Source organism: Hyaloscypha bicolor (genome assembly GCF_002865645.1).
Source record: "Hyaloscypha bicolor E unplaced genomic scaffold K444scaffold_189, whole genome shotgun sequence".
Classification (NCBI taxonomy): domain Eukaryota; kingdom Fungi; phylum Ascomycota; class Leotiomycetes; order Helotiales; family Hyaloscyphaceae; genus Hyaloscypha; species Hyaloscypha bicolor.
Window position 1 is genome coordinate 40,036 of NW_020194691.1, and position 18,832 is coordinate 58,867.

Here is an 18,832-nt window from a genome sequence, read left to right on the forward strand (position 1 = left end):
TAAAGTATAGAGTGAAGCGTGGAAATATAATTAATTCCAAGAACTAGTTCTTAGTAATAAACTAATTAATGCCCATTTCTAAAGCTCGCATGCCTTCATATATAGAATCTAGTATTCCGCTAGATATACGGAAGTACTAGTCCCAATTTGGGAGTGCGATCCCATATAAGTACTAGCCTAATTAGGCTACCAAATCCAGCTAAACGCTCGCTATTAATATACGCATTACATAATATATATATTATTTATATATAATAGATTCTAGATATATAATTATAGGACTATAGCTCTAAAATAATAATTTATTTCTTAAATAAAAAATTAGGTATTTCTATTTTTTATAGGATTTAATAGAAATAAAAAATAAAAAATCTTTTTAATTAAATATAATAATATATTTCTATTAGTATTCTTAATTTCGGAAAGTTTTCTAAAAGTAAATATATATATAATACTAGATAAAATATAAGCTATAAGAATAGTTATTTATATTAGAATTTATATATTACTATTTCTTATAAATTTTAATAAGAATAAAAAATAAAAGTTTTTTTTAATTCTTTTAATTAAAAATAATATTATATTTCTAGTTATATTATTTATTTTATAATAATTTTTAAAAGCAAATATATAAATAATATAAATTATTTACTAATATAAATTCGAATATTTTTAATTATTTATATTTAAAATAACTAGTTATTTAAATTAGTTTATAATTCTAATATTTATAGTTACTAGGCCTTAATAAGCTATTATATTATTATTTTTTACTAAGGCTAATACTCTTTTAATTAATAAGATAATAGAATTAATATATTATTCTAGAATATTAGTAATATATATATAAATAGCTTAAAATATTTTAGTCTAATTTATTACTAGTTATTTTTTTAAAAAAGTTTTATAATATAAATAAAACTAGATTCTTATTAATAAATATTAATAAAGTCTTTATCTAAAATATTTCATATAATAAAGCTATAGGCCTATAACTATTTGTTTTTTTAAATAATAATTACAAATAAAATAGAACTAGATATTTATTTATAAATATTAATAAAAATCTATTTTATAAGTATTTTAGATACTATTATTTATAATATTTAAATATAATTCTAATATTACTAATTATTATATTATTTAATATAATAAGCTAATATAACTATTTTTATAATTAGTTCCTATTTATAAGGCTATAAATTAATTAACTTCTATATATATTAATGTTTTATTATAATAAATAATAGTAATTATCTTATTATTTATTTAATAATTTAACTAGAAATCCTTAATAAACCCGAGCCCGTTTTCTGCTATCTAAACTTATCTAAAATTATTTAATTAAGTTATTATTAATTTCTATCTAACTAGTCTATTTATAACTAGAAGTATTTAATAATAATATAGTTATTACTAGACGACTTTATTAAGCTTATATATTAGTTATATAGCTTCCGAATAATAAAATATAAATATATTAAAAAAATAAAGATTATTAATAATATTATTAATAAACTTATTATTATATATCTTTATTTCTTATTTATATAATATACTTTAAAGAGCTATTATAATTATTTCTTATTTATAGACCTAATTATATATATTTCTTTATTAATTAATTTATATCTATCTAATTAGGTAATTAATAAATTAAAATTAAGAGAAATAATATAAAGATTTAGTATATTCTATAATAAATATTTACTAAATATTTTATAAATATTATTTAAAAGCAAAAGTAGTATTTAGGGTATTTATTCTAGTAATTAATAAGTTAAGTCTATATTACTAAGTAATATTATAAAAAAGATACTATAAAGAACTAATATATTAGATAAGATATAAATAGAAAAGAATATTAATATTTAATAAGATAAGTAATTCTTATTATTACTTGAAATAATATTTGAGATTATAAGTTTAATTAATATTATTTTAGATATTTGAGATAAATAATAATAATAAGAATAAGTAAATATAGAAGTCGGCTTAAAAGAAGCTAATAGCCTTAGATTAAATAAATAAAGCTCTTTTAGTTAAAATAATATTAGTTAAAATAACTTTATTTTTGGATTTAGTAATAACTTTAATTAAGTAAATATTAGTAATACTTCTATATATTAGTTACTAGAAAATATTAGTTACTAGAAAATATTAGATTTTTTAATCTTATATTATTAAATAAGATTAATTACAAATATTAGAATAAGGCTATAATATAAAAAAATATTTATTTTTTTATTAACTTATTTAAGTTTAATATATAAGAAAGAAATATAATTATTTAAAGAAACTTATATTTCTATTTCTAAAATATTATATAATAGTAATATATAAAAGAAATTAAAAAGATTACTTGATTTGTATTTTGCTTTATATTAGAAAATATTAAAGTTTAAGCTAAGACTCTTATTAACTAGTTTAGTAATAAAAAAACTTTTTATAAAGATTTATATATAGAATAATACTATAAAAAGCCGAGATATATATATTTATATAGCTATAATAATAAGATATATTAAGGTAATAGAAATAGAAAAGCTATACTAGTAATTATCTTATATTTATAATAACCTAAATCTCGAATTCTAATTATAAGTTATAGCTTTAAATAAGAAAACTATAGTATTAGAATAGCTAAAGAATCTAGTAATAAAACAGGAAGTATAATATAATATATTAGTAATAAGAATATATATTTATTATATATAAAGGCTATTATATTTTAATTATAAAGGTATTAATTCTTAAAAAGGCCAGAAATATAATAATTAATATTAAAACTTCGGCTTCTAATTTTTTATTTTCTAACTATAATAATAGACTCGGTTATAATAAATATAAAAGTTATAAGAACTAGTATATAATAATACTAATAATAAATAGAATAAATTACTATTACTAGTTCGGTTTTATAACTTATTTATAATATCTTATAGAAATAATTAAGAGAATTCTCGGGCTTATTCTAAAAAGCTATATTTTAAATAAGAATATATAGAGTAATATTATAAATATTACTAGTATAGAAAAAAAGCTAATTATAAATTAGATTATATTAATATTCTAGAGAATTATAATATAAAATATAATAAAGAAATTCATATATTTATATTTCTTTAATAATAATAGAAATAAATTATAAAATACTAGTTATTTAGCTATAACTAATATAATTAATTTATATATTTATAAAAAGTATAAAGAAATCTTCTTATCTTAAATAAAAATATTTAAATATATTTTTACTAATACTTATAATAAATAAATAATAAAGATTTTACTAATTCTAAAAAGCTTTAATATTATTAAAATAAAGTTATATAAATATAATAATAAAAATAATTATATTATATATATTTATATAAAACTATTAATCTAATTCTTATTAAATTAAATAGAAAAGTTATACTATATTAATACTAGCTATATTCGACTAGTTATTAGAGAGAACTAGTTAAAAGGCCATATAGAAATAATATATAATAACTTATAAAAAATGTTTTTTAAGAATATTATAAATAAGTTTATATTAATAAAATATATAATTTTTCCTATATATATTATAAGTAAGCTAGATAAAAATAAATAACTTAATAAGATCTTTATTATAGTCTAGATAATAACTTAGCTGGAATCCGGTATATTATTTAGTATAAAGTTTTTTTAATAAATATTATTTATTATTAATTACTAAAACTTACTACTTATTATTAAAATATATAAAAATCTTATTATAAATATTATAATAATTAATTATTTTTCCAGAATTAATTATAATATATTAGTAATATAAAAAGTTATTATATTATTATATTTTATAATATTTATTTCTACTAATTATAAACTAGTTCTAGTAAATAAAATATACTTTTTTAAAAATTATTATATAGAAATATAAAATACTATTCTTAATTATATAAACTTTATAAATATAGCTAATAACTTTAATATAATAAAAATAATATTCCCGGATATAAAACTCGAGAAATTAAAAAATATAGAAAAATAAATATTTTATATAATAGATATATAAAATATTAAATAAAGAAGTTTTTTAATAATTCTAGTAATAATAAGAAGCTATTCTAGAAATAATAATAATATAACTTTAATATTAATAAGCTAAAAAATATTCCTAAAATTATATATAAAAATAATATTTATATTTATAATATTAACTCTAATATAATAATAGTATTATATAATCTTATTAGTTATTACTAAAAGTATTAGTTAAATTATAGCTCTATTAATATATTATAAGAAGATTATATAAAAATATTATTTATAAAAAGCTAATAAAATAAATAAATTATATAAAAGAAATTTCTTATTAATATTAAATATAAAGCTATTATTAATTATATTTTTAATAATTTATAAGAAATAAATAAAATAAAATATATTATAGAACTAATTTCTTTTATAATACTAGTATTTATTATTATTAAGAAATATCTAGTTATTAATTTATAAGTTATAAATAAGCTTATAATCCCAAATACTTATCTTATATTTCTATAATCCGATTTTATTAATATATTTCGAGGAAAAAAGACTATATTTATTATAAATAGCTTATAATTCTTTTATTAATTCTTTATTACTAAAAAGTATTATAATTACTTTATAATAATTAGCTATAAAGAACTAGAATAATTAAATATTATTTTAATAAGTTTCTATAACTTAATCTAATATATATAATACTTTATAAATAAATAGCTATAAATATATATTTATTTTATATAAAACTTTATTAATAATAATATTATTTTCTTAAATATAATAAAATAATATATTTATTATTTAGAAATTATTCTTTAATTATTTTTTAAACTTTAATTTTTTCTTTTTATAAAAAAGTTATTTATTAAATATATCTTAATAAAATTACTTAGTTATTTTATTAATATTCTAAATATATTAATAACCGAGAATAAAATTATAGTATTTAAGAATATTAAGTTCCTAATAATCTTAAAAATATTAGAGATATATATTAATATAACTAAATAGCTATAATTATATTTACTAAGCTATATTTAGGTTATTAAACTAATATAATAATAAAAAATAATATTATTTAAAATAGAAAAAAAAGTATTATAGCTATATTATTAAAATTATTTATATATTTATATTTATAAAAGAAAAAGCCTTTAAAGCTTTTTAAGAAATATTAATAAAGCCAAGATTCCTAATATACTTTTTTCTAGAAAAGATCTTATTTCTTAATCTAGATATTTTAATAAAATAAGGCTTTATAATTATAGTTTTCTATTTTATATTAGGTATTTAATTAATAGAAATAATTACTATGCTATTAGCTAAATATATATAACTAGTAATATTTATAAATAAGTTACTAAATATTATAAAAAAATATTATTATATTACTAAACTAGAAGTTATAGGACTAGTATAGGCCTATTAGAAGCTCTATTTAATAATCTAATTTAATAATTATTTCGTTATTATTTTTACTAATTATATATTAATAAAAGATATATATAAATAAATAAATTTAAATACTTCTAATATTTCTAAAGCAAATATAAGACTAGTATATATCTTTATTTACTTATCTTAATTTAATTTAGATATTAGATATTACTTAAATAGGCTAAATATTATTCTGGATATATTCTTATAATTAAAAACTATAGAATAATAAAATATCTTAGTAAATAATAAACTAGAATATATTTTATTTATAATAGAAACTATTATATATTCTAATTTTAAAATAAAATTAATTAAAGAATTATGAATTAACCTAAAGTTTATATATATATTTTAATTCCTAAATATTCTAGAAAAATATTCTTTCCCGAAATAAGTAAAGAAAAATAATATAATATTTTATATTAAAAATAAATTTTTATATTATATTATTAGTACTTGCCTTTATTTATATATTTCTAATATAATTACTAATAAAGTAATTAGTATAGCCTATAATTATTTCTATTTTAATATAGAAAGAATATTTTATAAACTAAATAAATTCTATATTTCTTAGCTTAAAAAATAATTTAAAGAATATATTTTTTATTATCTTATATATTTACTTAATTAAATATTTAGGAAATATTTATATAATAAATTATAACTAATTAAAATAATCTTAGTTTTATATTATATTATTATTATAGATTTTATAATAGTATTACTAATAATTCTAGTAATTAGCTTATAGAAAATTAATAAATATAACTTTTTTAATTATATAATAATATAATCTTATAAAATAAATAAGAAAATATTATTTATTCTAGAATATAATATATATTTAGCTAAAAACTAGGCTATAATTTATATAATTCTTTAGCTATTATTTAATTAGGGTATTTTATAAGAAATAATTTCTAATAGAAATTATAAATTTATTTCTAATTTCTAAAAAGATATATTTTATTACTTAAAAATAAAACTTCTTATATTAATAATATAATATTTATAAATAAATAATACTTCTAAAAAAAACTAGATTATAGAAATTAGTTTATAATATATATATATTTTTTTATTTAGACTAATTTTAGTTTATAGAAATTATTTCCTTTTAATTAGCCCTAAATAATACCTAAATAGCTATAATTCAAATATTATTAAACGAGTTTATTAGAAGCTTTTATTTAATTATAAACTTATTTCTTCTAATAAGTAATATTAAGAATAAATTACTTAATATAATTCGGAAATTATAATAATATAATATATAAATTATTATAAACTTTATTAATAATATTATTAAATAATACTATAATATAAAATATAAGCTAATTATAATAGATATTAGAGATTTTATTTACCTGAAATTATATAAAAAATATTATTTTCCGGGTTACTTAAATAGAAAACTAATAAAATAATAAATAGAATCTTTTAAAATATTTTATTAGATTAAAAAATTAGTATATAAATTAGAATTCTCTTAATAATAAAAGATATATCTTATAATTTCTATTATTTATTTCGAACTTATACTAAGAAATAAAAACTTATATAAACGAGAATTAATCTAAGAAAAAGAACTAGTAAAAAATATTTAGAATAATAATAAGAACTAGTAAAATTAGGAGCTTGAATATATTATAAATAAAAGAATAATAAAATATAATAGACAAAATTATATTAAGTATTTAGTAAAATATATAAGATAAAGAAATAAATATAATAACTAATAGCTAATAAAGATTCTTAATAATATATTAGAACTAGTAATAGATTATAAAAAGTAATTAGAAATAATTCTTATAAAGAAATATAATTAGCTAATAATAAATACTAAATAATAATTATTATTATTAAATATATATATAAGAAGTATTATTATATTTCTATAATTATATATTAGTATAAACTAGAATATTTATTTTTCTTATAACTAAAAAAGTATTTCCTTAATATTAAATAATATAAAATATATATAACTATAGTAGTTATTATAATTATTATATTATTATATAGAAAAATATTATATAACTTACTATTATTATTACTATAGTATTTCCTATACTAACTAAAGGTATTCTATTATTATAACTAGTATATTACTAAGTATATAAGAAGCTAGAGAAAAATAATACTTCTATTAATAAGAACTTTAAGAATTTCTTTAATATTATTAGTAATTCCGAAAACTATTTAAGAATTTAGATATTACTAAATAAATACCTAAAAAAATAAAATACTTTTATAATATATATTAAGAAAATATATAAATTTATTCTTAAGGTAATTAAGCTAATATATAATAAAATAATAATAATAATAATAATATTCTTATTCTAATTAAATATTATTCTAGTAAATTACCTAAAAAAATTTATAAATAAAAGCTATATTCTATTTCTTTTAAAAATCCCGAGAAAAACAAATATAATAATATAGATAAGAATATTAATAATAAAAACTCTAGAAAAAAGCATAAAATTAATATCTTTATTAATAATAACTAAGATATTCTTATAATTATATTACTAAAAACTCTAAAAACTATTTCTAAAATAAAGAAGCTAAGTCTAATAAAGATAGTTATATATTACGAAAAAATAATCCGAACTAATATAAATATAATTCTGCTTATAATTATATTATTTAATAATATAAAGCTATTAGTTAAGATTATTTAAGAAAAATATAATCTAAAAGAAAATAATATTAAAGTTCCTCTAATTTATAATTACTTATTATTTACTTTTAATAATATTAAAATAGAAGAAATTCAAAAATAGTTTTTAATATAAATAGGCAAGAAATATTCCCAAATCTAGTCTAATTTAACTAGCTTTAAAAATCGTATTAGCCTTTAATATATAATATTAAAGGCTAGTAATAATATATTTATATTACTACTAAAACTAAAAAAAAGTAAAAAGAAAATATTTATAAAAAAAACTATAAAAAATAAAATTACTAAACTTATTCAAAAATAATAATTTAAAGTCTTACTAGAATAGCCCTGCCTTAATAATAAGAGATTTAAAAATAAGAGCAAAGAGAAAAAGAACTAGCCTATAGGCTATACTCTTAATAATAATAGTTTATTTAAGAAGAAATTAATAAATAAAAAGTAAAATAGTAAAAAATAGAAAAAAATAAACTTTATAATATAATATTTACTATAATACTAATTCTATAATATAATATTTATTACTTTAGGTATTTAATAATATATTAATAATAATTTTATTAGCTAAAATTATTAATAAAAACTTTAATAAGAATACTAATAACTTTCTTATTAATTAAGTTTATTAATAAGCTATTAATAAAATATTTAATAATATAGCTAAGATTTATTAGTTAGTCTTATATTTATAATTTTAACTAGCTATAAAATTAGAAGTCTAAATAAATGTCTTTTTATAATATTTATTTAGATCTAAAAAAAAACTTTCTTAAATTTCTTTTTATAAAAGTATAATTTAAAAGTAAAACAAACTATAATAGAAAAAAATATAGCTTATATCTTATTTATATTCTTATAGAAGCAAAGTATTAATTTATAAAATAAATAAAGCCCTAAAAATTTATAACTAATAAATTATTATATAATATTTAAAAATTAAAATAAGTAAATAATAATTTAAACTTAGGCTAGGCTTATTACTAAGAAAAGAATATTTAATATATATTTAAATTCTGTTTTATTTAATTAGAACTTTAATTATAATTAATTAAAATAATAATAAAATTAATTAAAGAAATAATAAAAGTAAGAGAAAGGTAAATATAAGAGATAAGGAATTTTAATAAGATAAATTCACTTAAATTATAATAACTATCTCTAAGCTTATTAGCCGAAATTCTCTATATAGGCCTTTCTTATTAAAAACTTGTCAAAAATCCTAACTCTAATATGATATTTGCCCTTCTAGTCTGTGGCGTTTGATTTCTGATCCTTGCTTTGCCAGAAGCACCGACGTTTCGTCTTCGTGCGACTCCTTTCCCACTTCCTCTATTTACAAGTGGCCGTATCAACTGGAGCTCTACAGCACCACATCTCGAGTTCATCAATAGCACAATGGATCTCTGCAATCTATGTCAAGAATTCGACATTCGGCAGCTCCTCTGCCAATCCGCAGCGCAAAAGCCCGATGCCACAGGCAACACAGATCGGAACTTGGTTGATTCGAACGATTATCGTGCGCCGATGCCAGATTTCTACAAGCATCGCGAGGGGATTGTCGCACTCAAAAGATTTGGAGACCAAGGCTGTCAATTGTGCAGTCTGTTTTGGAGTACCTGGGTGAAGACTTTGAACAAGGACAATATCACCGAAGAATTTCTTGAGAAATACTTCCCAGGGCAACTGTATATCGGATGCAGTAGCTGGACAATATCTAGACAGGGCTTCCCGTATGTTACGCTCACACAACAATCCCCAACAGGCAGCAGTCGAACACTATGCTCTTTCGAAGCATTCGCAGGTCGAGGCAGGTGTTACATCAATTCTGTCCTGAGCTCACAGACTAATTTCTCACAGATGATGTCCCAGCCGAGGGACGATCTCTCTTAGGCAGAGCCGTGTATTCAGATTCAGCATCCAAGGCATGTATATCGGTAGCTGAAGAATGGCTTCAAACATGCTTCCATGAGCACAAAGAGTGCAGCCCGCTATCTGAGCATGCAAGTCCGTTGCCTACTCGAGTCATCGATGTCGGTGGTGAGAACTCCAATCCGAGGCTTGTGACAAGCAACGGCAAGATTGAACCTTGGATTGCGCTCAGCTACTGTTGGGGAGGAGATTCGGAGTTTGTGTTCAATGACGGAACAATGCATGACCTGCAGAGCGGCATCCCACTGGATGACTTTCCTGCTACTCTTCGAGATGCTGTGATCATCACTCGGTCTCTTGGAATCAAATATGTTTGGATCGATGCGTTGTGCATCAAGCAAGACTCTGCAGAAGACTGGGCAAGAGAAGCTGCCAAGATGCGAGATGTCTACAGCGGTGCCATCCTCACTGTTGTAGCTGCAAATTCGCCTTCAACGCGCAGTGGTTTTTTCTCGCAGCGAATATCCGGTGAGCGCGCTACGTTGGAATGGAGGGACTCGACCCATTCGCGAACACACAAGGTGCATTTGCGTCCTGGTTCCGAATTATGGGATCATGCACTGTCGTCAAGTCCTCTCATGACCCGCGGATGGGCGTTGCAGGAAGGTTTGTTGTCACCACGGACTGTCTCATATGGTGCGCAGCAGATGATCTGGGAATGTCCATGCTTCCAAGATGATGAGGGCGGGAGAATCACTCAAGCAACTGAGGACTATCGTTCGAAGGGATTCATTCAAAATCTCATTCGAATCCAGAACACAGAGGATATCAAACCCCACTCGCTTCTTGAGAAGCTCACGCTGCGATCCAGCAAGCCAGAGAAATGGTGGAAGTCGTATGCCGTTGCAGATCCGTACGACAAATGGAATGATATCGCCGAGCAGTTCATGTGCCGTTCTCTCACGAAAGATTTCGATGCTTTGCCGGCTTTGCCAGGTCTCGCCAGGGTGTTCCAGCACCTTCTGAAAGATGAATACTGTGCTGGACTTTGGAAAAAAGATATCTTGAGCACTTTGACGTGGAACAGGTCACCAAGATATCCAGCTGATTCGTCAACTCGCTTCGACCTCGCTCGGCCTTCGGAATATCTCGCACCTTCGTGGAGTTGGACAAGCATTCTGGGAAAGCAGTCAAGTATGAGCAATAGCTGGCAGACACGGGAGGCTCTTCAAGTATCTGCTCACAGTGTAACCAAGATTGTCAGCTTGCCGACGTTTCCTAAAGGTGCTGACCCGTTTGGACAAGTCAGTGGAGGAGAACTAGTGCTGCAAACTCGATTTGGGAAGATCGAACATCTACCTCCCGTGTATTCGACAGAGCATGAGTTCCACAATGAGACGCCGAAATCAGTCACTGGCTCTGCTTTCCAAGAGCTGGTGTACACGAACATGCGCGTGGTTGACAGCATGGTTTATGAGCATTTTCAGAAACATTCACCTTGTCCAAAACAGGAATTTGGGGCAGTGGAACTTGTACGTTGGGAAAAGGCGCCAGGGAGCCTTGTTCCGGGTATCGATCTCTTGTTGGTAGAGTCGACAGGTCAGGGTGGCGCTTATCGTCGCATTGCGCAATTGGGTTTGAGAAAGTCTCCAGTGCCGGATGAAGATGCTGTTGGCGCTGATATGTATCGTGGAACCCTGCTGGAGAATAACGCATACGATGAGGTTATCAAGGCTAAGTGGAAGAAGAGGGCTATCACGCTCGTCTAGGGCATTGGATCGGCGTGTTCTGCGCTGAGTTTTGGCTTCTGAGCTTCCCTTTTCAACATCTTGGTGGAAGCATTCGCTTTCGCCAGCAATCACTGCCGCGGAAGGAACTGAGGCAGGGGAAACTTACTTTTTATAATATTTAATAAGAATACTTATTATTTTATAATATAATAAGCTTTCAATAATTCTTTTAAAATTTTATATTATATAATATTATAAAATATAAAAATTATAAAAGTATTCTAATATTATTATAGTCTAAAAAGATACATTAATATTTTATATAATTTTAACTTTTAAAAGATAACTATAATTTAGAGATTTAAGAATTGAAAATTAAAAAATACTTAATTTAGGAGTTTTAAATTAATAAATATATAAATATATATATAAAGTTATTAGTTTTTCTTAACTTAGTTATATAATATAGTCTTATATATATTAAAATATTAATATTAATCTTATAAATCCTTTTAATAATTAATAATAATTAAAAGAATTTATATATTAAAAAATATAATTATTAAATAAAGCTATAATGTAAATATTATTTAAAAAATAGTTAATAATAAGATTTTATATATAATATAAACTTAAAATAATAAAGATATTATATATATTTATAAATAACTTAAAATCTTATTAAATTTTATATTATAGTAAATAATAGAAATTTTAAAAGATTAAAGAATTATATATAAAGGCTTTTTTAATAAAAAGTATAGTTATAAATTACTTTTCAATATATAATATTTATAAAATAGTTAATAAGTTTATTTATAAATAATAAAAATTTAATTTTTTTTAATTTAAACTTAAATTTTAATAATAAATAATGCTTTTTATTAAAAACTCTTTATATATTATAACTAATATTATTAAATAAAGCACAGTTTAAATAATTATATAATATTTTATCTATTTATTATAAAACTATATTAAAAACTTATAATTTTATAAAAAATTAATATAATAATAATAACTTTTTAGTTATAAGAAGATTATTCTTATTATTTTAATTTACTCGATTATATCTATAGTCTCTATATTTTAAAAATGAAGTTAAAAGAATTTGTAGTTATTTAATTATTGAGATTTTGAAATATTGCTAGAGCGACGTGTTTTGTTGCGGGGCTTCGGTTACCTCAGGCACTCAGGCGATAATCTAAGAGAAGTCTAGCGCTTTAGGATAAATGTACTTCCGCTCCGAGATCATGTTTAATCGTGTATCCGGTGAGCCGCAGGCAGATGGATAGAGAATCCCCAACCGAGGGATCGTATCGGGAGAATGTTGGGATGGCGACGAAGCGCATTGGGGGGGACATTCGCGGGAAGGGAGCTCACCTAGGAGAGGGGTGGAGAGAAGCTGGAACACTGACCCCGCCGAGGGTAGATTTCAGGGGATGGTCACCTCGCTCAACCTCATGGAGGACGTGCCGCCGTAGAAAAGACGGATCTCCTGTCTCGTGGAACTCCTGGAGGCAATCCCTATGGTCCAGCCGTAACTGGAGGATGCTGCCTTGGGGAGACCCCGCGGGATGAGAAGGCGGGTTAGGATGGTGGATTCTAGGGCCGGGGTATCGGTGGACGCTGGTATCCGGATCATTCGAAAAGCCAACTTCTCTGTCAGATGATCGAGGACGGAGCTTTCTTCGACTGACTCTCGGGCGGGTAGTAGACGGATTTGCAGGTGGTGCTGGATAGTACCCCCACGGATGGGATGTGGGCTGTATATGGAGCGGTGACTATTCTGTCCGCGGGCGCTACCGGAGCCTTCAGACGGGCGTTGACGGTTCAATTCTTAGTCATGGCTAGTAGTAGTGAAAGCCTGGAAGTATCGATAGAATTGCGGGAGGATATCACCCTGTCTGTCTGCAAGAGACCTTCAATATATAGCTAGTTATCGGCGATATAGATAGAAAAATTTGAACTCCTACCCCATGAGAACCCTAAGCATTAACTTAGCAGGGCCAAGATACATTCGGATATACTTACAATATCAGAGTAATATTTAGCGTAAGAGCGTGTGTGGCAAATCCCATTCTGCGTCAAGAATTGTTGATTGTGTTGTCGAGATGTTTGTTGGTTGATTTTTGGTTACCCACCACAACTGTTGGAACTAGGTGTACGCTGGTACACGGTAGTTTATATACTGGATGTAGAGTGCTTACCCCGCGTGAGCTGAGAAATCAAGTCGTCAACCTCCAAAACATTGCAACAAGCTGCATTGCGCTGCGATCTCGCGATGACCCCTGACCACTGAAACCAATCAGGGGAGAAGAGCAAGAAATCCAAGCAAGTCAACTACATTTTGCCACGAATTCTTGCAAAAGGCATGGTACTTCTATTTCAATATGAAACTAAAGAATAAGCACTAACAAATTACATATAAGTCATGTTCCATGCACCTTTCAACTGTGCACTCGGTATAACATCAACAGGCAATGTGTTGGCTCCACACACCGTCATTGCAAGTGGCGCTTTTCTCAGAAAACTTTCCAGAATGTTCCTATCCACTAGATCGATGAACTCTGGTTTGAAGTGTACGAAGAAGTCTTTGTGTTGCCTCAGGAATTCTATAAGCAAATCTTGTAGGCGCTCTTCCTGGAGCATATAGAAGAACCATTCGTATATCACATCCGCCTTGGCAGGAAGTCGGTTATATGCTGCTTCTATTATAGGGTTTGTTATCAATAATCCACTGGCCATCTAGGGAGAGGTGAGCAATACCCAGGCCAAAATCAAGTAGTGCATCTTTCATGTTCTGCACTTTATACTTGGTATAGAGTGCAGAAGTGCTTGATGACTGCTCCTGCTTCCTGCCGGCAATGTGGATTTTGAAAAGACAGCTTTCGAATATATCGCTAGGCGCGTTCAGGAGTCGTATCCAGAACTCGACGCCCGGTTCTAGCCTAGATGGGCTATTGACCATATCCATGACGATCTCCTTCTCAAGAATCCAGGTATAGCTACAGATGACATTGTCAGATCGCTTTCATCTTTCTGCTAGCATAACTGAATCTGCTCACCCTTCCCAAAAGGTCATGCTCACGCCAAAGTTCTCCATTGTGCGGCCAAGCGTATGTGCACAAGCCTCATTGATAGCCACTATCCAATCACTTCGAAGTGGGGAATCCACCGGCCACGTTTCGTACCAGATCACAGGCCCTGAAGCCCACTGCTGTACCATCTCTTTAAATGCTACCGGCCTCAATACAAAGCCTTCGCTATCAAGCAATATAGCATAATTGTAGTTGAAGTATGCAGCAGCGGCAAGTTTCTTCACAGACTAATATTTGTATTTCTTAAATCTAAGCAGATCTGTCGTGTCTTCCGGGTTTGTGATATTCTGTATGCTTGGCGGAGCGATATCGTAGAGGTTGTGCAAAGTGATTCTTGGTGGGTTCCTAAGATGTGTCGCTAGGGACGTATTATAATTGAGGTAGTCGGACGCACAGTTCTTCGTGACTGAAGAGTCATCGAGTAGTTTCCTGAGTTCATTGACTTCGTTTGTGGAGCTCAGAATTATCGCAACGTCGATTGTCTCGATATCGGAAACCAAACATGCCATAGAGTGAAGCATGTCGAGTAGCAGAGGGAAGTGAGGACTCTCACTCTTGTCAGCGGATGCCGGAATGAATAAGGAAAATGAAAAGAACCCACGAAAGATGGAATAATTATCTGAAGCTTCATATCATCGCTTGCGGTGACCTTTGGTAGAGAGGGAACTGTATCATTTGCCCATGAGGAAATGAAGAGCAACAAGCTGAAAAAAATCGTGATAGCCAGAGCTCCAATAACTGTCTCAAACCCCCCGCAGTGTCGTTTTCCTTTGAGTCGAGGTGTACCTTCCCGGTATCCGTTATCTCCAAGAAGCAATATATTGGACTGAGCCATTTCGAAAATGATAGAATCTCCAAGAAATGTAAGCTTTGAGGAAATGTATTCAAGTACGAAGATACGAGTAGAAGTGTTGACCCATCAACGCCAAAAATGGTGTCTCGGCTGCCGTCTTCAGCATTCCACTTCCAAGACACCCCGATTACGGCCCCAACATGGCATAATAAGAACTTGCGGCAGCTGGTCAACACGCCACGATGAAAGCTCGCCTCTTGAGCCCTTGCCCTGAAGCCACAGCTAGGTAACTATGTATACTCCCACCTACTGTCCGTCTACCAAGCGTCGCACCCAGAAGACATCGACTCCGCCATTAAAATTGCTTTTACCAAACTCGACTATGACATCACCTTTGGAGCCAAGGACCGCATCTTGAAAGCCCGCTCAAAGTCTCTCGCGGCTCAACTTCTGGCACCAGCCATAGCCGGTTCATGCGCATTGCTCGCCTTCTACGACAACAGCACCAGCATTCTTCGCGTCGCATGCACGGGAGATTCTCGAGCCGTCCTGGGCAGACGAGACGAAAAGACTGGACTCTGGACTTTAGTACCATTGTCGGTCGACCAAGCCGGTGATAATCCTGACGAAGTTACCCGTATCAATGCTACCCACCCCAACGAGGAGTCCGTCATTTCCGATGGACGGGTTCTGGGAAATCTGCAGCCCACCCGTGTCTTTGGCGACGCGGAATACAAGTATCCGCGTGAGGTATCTTTGGGACTGCGAGAAAAGTACAACGCCCGTAATCCCTCCAACCGCCTCCTAACACCACCATACGTTACCGCTGAGCCCGAGATCACCTCGACCCAGATCGAGCCAACTAAAGGCGACTTTGTGGTTATGGCCTCTGACTCACTGTGGGAATGTTTGAGTAACGAGGAGGTGGTCGGACCCGTGGGACTCTGGTTGCAGAAGAACAGAGCCAATGGAAGACCGAAGCAAATTGAATCGACGGGAGGTTCTTCCTGGTCGGCGCAGAAACTGTCCGTAACCCCAACAGCACTTGAAACCTCACGGAAAGCTAACCTTTTACGGGTTCGGCAATGGCAAATCGATCGTAAGGATGACCGATTCGTCGTGGAAGACGACAATATTGCAACACATCTTGTTCGTAATGCATTGGGCGGGCGCAACGAAGACTTGATGAGCAGTCTAATCGCAATGCCACCGCCTAATAACCGTCGATTCAGGTACATAATGACCCAGTCCACCCCGGTCTCTAATATCGACTAACTACCTGTTCCTGCTTTAGGGATGACTTTATAGTTATAGTAATCTTCTTTGGGGATAATAAGATTAGTCCTTTTATAGCAAAGTTATAATATTATTATTATATGAAGTTTGGGAAGAGGTTTGTTTAAACTAGTTTATAATAATAATAATAATAATAATAATAACTTATTATTAAGAAATAAAGAATAAGCCGCTTGTATTTCTAAATTAACTTGAATTTATAAAAAATTAATTCTTTAAAATATAAAAAAGTTATTATATAATTTTTTTTTAATTTTAATAAATAATATAAATAATAAAAGATATAATTATATTATAATATATATATTAATAATATAAGGTATTTATTAGTAGGTAATAAGATAATAGAATAAATTAGTATATTATAAAACTATAGTATTAAATTCAGTATAGAACTAATCTCTGTTCTTCCTATAAGATTCAGGAAAGCCCTCTCTAAATAGAAGGCCCTAATAATATATATATAATTAATAATTTATAAGCCTAATACTTATAATATAAATAGTAGTTAGTTATAAAGTTAAAGAATTACTAATTTCCCTAACTAATACCTGTAATATCCGAGGTTTATTATATGCCCTTAAGTTATATATAATCCTATATATATTATAACTATACCTCTTTTCTAGGATCTTATTCCCAAAATTTATTAATCTATTCTAGTAAATATTTAATTAATTATTTATTTAATTGAGGTAAACTTCTAATATCTTAGAAGGTAGGTTTACTAATATAATCTAGATAATAAATATAAAAATCATTTAATTAGATTAGGGCTAAATAAGTAAGAAGGAAGAGTAATTATACTCCAGATATAGGGGCTAGCTAGTAATCGCGATTTCGTTTGAAATCTGAGTATTCTAATTAGCTTAATCTAAAATACTAAGGCACTATCCTATAAAATTAATATTATATATTAGATCTCGTATTAGAATAATCTAAATAGCTATAGAAAGAATTTAATAAATATTTATATAAGAAACCCATATAAATATTTCTAAGGTCCTAGAGATTATTTATAGGTTCCTGGAAATATATATTAATTAGTTATATTAATTTCCGATTAGAACTAGTATAAAAACTAGTAGTTAATTCAGGTAGTTCTTTATCTCTATAAAAGAACCTTTTTATATTACTATATATTCTCTTTTTTTCTAATAATTATATATATAACTTTTTCTATTATTATTTTCTAATTTCTTCTTTTACCTTTTTCTAAGTTTTCTTTAATTATTTTTAATTAATTTTATAATATCTTTTTCTGGCTTTATTATTTATTTATATAATAATAAGTATAAAGGTAATCTTATAGCCTTTTTTCCTATTACTAGTAAATACTTGAAATATTTCAAGTATTTATTTATTAATTTCTTTGTTTTATATATTATAGTATCTAGTAAGAAGAATTATAATTATTATAATAAGAGTTCTGAGTTTTATATATTAGTAAGTTCTTTAGCTTTAATATTTATTAAAGCTAATATAATTTCAGATTTCTTATTACTTATTAAAGGCTTACTAGTTCTAAAAAGATACTATTATAACTTTTAAGAAATTTCTTAAAATATATTCTAAATAATATTATATTAATAAGAATAATATTATTAATTAGGTTTTTAAAGACTAAAAGAATACTAATAAGCTTCGGAATTCTTTTTCTTATCTTAATAAGGCAAATAATAATATTATTTGAATTAGTATCCTAAAAATAAGTTTTTTCTAATATACTTAGGTATTTACTAATTTCTTAAAAAAATATTATAATATTTATTTTTAAGATATTAACTTTATTACTAAGCTTATTACCGAAATTACTAAGTAATCTATTACTAGTATTTCAAGTACTAATAATATAATATTTATAGCTATTTAGGACCTGATTTTAGAAGTTTGG

At 26.3% G+C, this 18,832-nt stretch overlaps 4 protein-coding genes across 4 annotated transcripts; 2 read left to right on the top strand and 2 right to left on the bottom strand.

Annotated features, from left to right (window-relative positions):
- Positions 1–9,544: 9,544 nt before the first annotated feature.
- K444DRAFT_604560 (HET-domain-containing protein) lies at positions 9,545–11,787 on the top strand (the record flags this gene model as incomplete). Its single annotated transcript, XM_024878818.1, has 2 exons — positions 9,545–9,962; positions 10,019–11,787. The coding sequence occupies 2 exons, from the start codon at positions 9,545–9,547 to the stop codon at positions 11,785–11,787; spliced, it is 2,187 nt and encodes a 728-aa protein (XP_024726566.1).
- A 1,270-nt stretch (positions 11,788–13,057) lies between these two features.
- Positions 13,058–13,717, bottom strand: K444DRAFT_622313 (uncharacterized protein). The gene has a single exon (XM_024882075.1). The coding sequence runs from the start codon at positions 13,391–13,393 to the stop codon at positions 13,184–13,186; it is 210 nt and encodes a 69-aa protein (XP_024726567.1). The 5' UTR covers positions 13,394–13,717; the 3' UTR covers positions 13,058–13,183.
- Positions 13,718–14,169: 452 nt separating this feature from the next.
- On the bottom strand, positions 14,170–15,370 carry K444DRAFT_711506 (uncharacterized protein; the record flags this gene model as incomplete). The annotated part of the gene is made up of 5 exons (XM_024888248.1): positions 14,170–14,459; positions 14,518–14,756; positions 14,817–15,014; positions 15,078–15,207; positions 15,244–15,370. The coding sequence occupies 5 exons, from the start codon at positions 15,368–15,370 to the stop codon at positions 14,170–14,172; spliced, it is 984 nt and encodes a 327-aa protein (XP_024726568.1).
- Positions 15,371–15,912: 542 nt separating this feature from the next.
- Positions 15,913–17,006, top strand: K444DRAFT_711507 (protein serine/threonine phosphatase 2C; the record flags this gene model as incomplete). The annotated part of the gene is made up of 2 exons (XM_024888249.1): positions 15,913–16,874; positions 16,937–17,006. Coding segments are annotated over 2 exons (1,032 nt in total), but the record flags the coding sequence as incomplete, so codon positions are not given.
- Between the last annotated feature and the right edge of the window lie 1,826 nt (positions 17,007–18,832).

Coding starts and splice junctions, on each gene's coding strand:
- K444DRAFT_622313 (XM_024882075.1), bottom strand. CDS start 13,393: ATGATCCGGATACCAGCGTCCACCGATACCCCGGCCCTAGAATCCACC.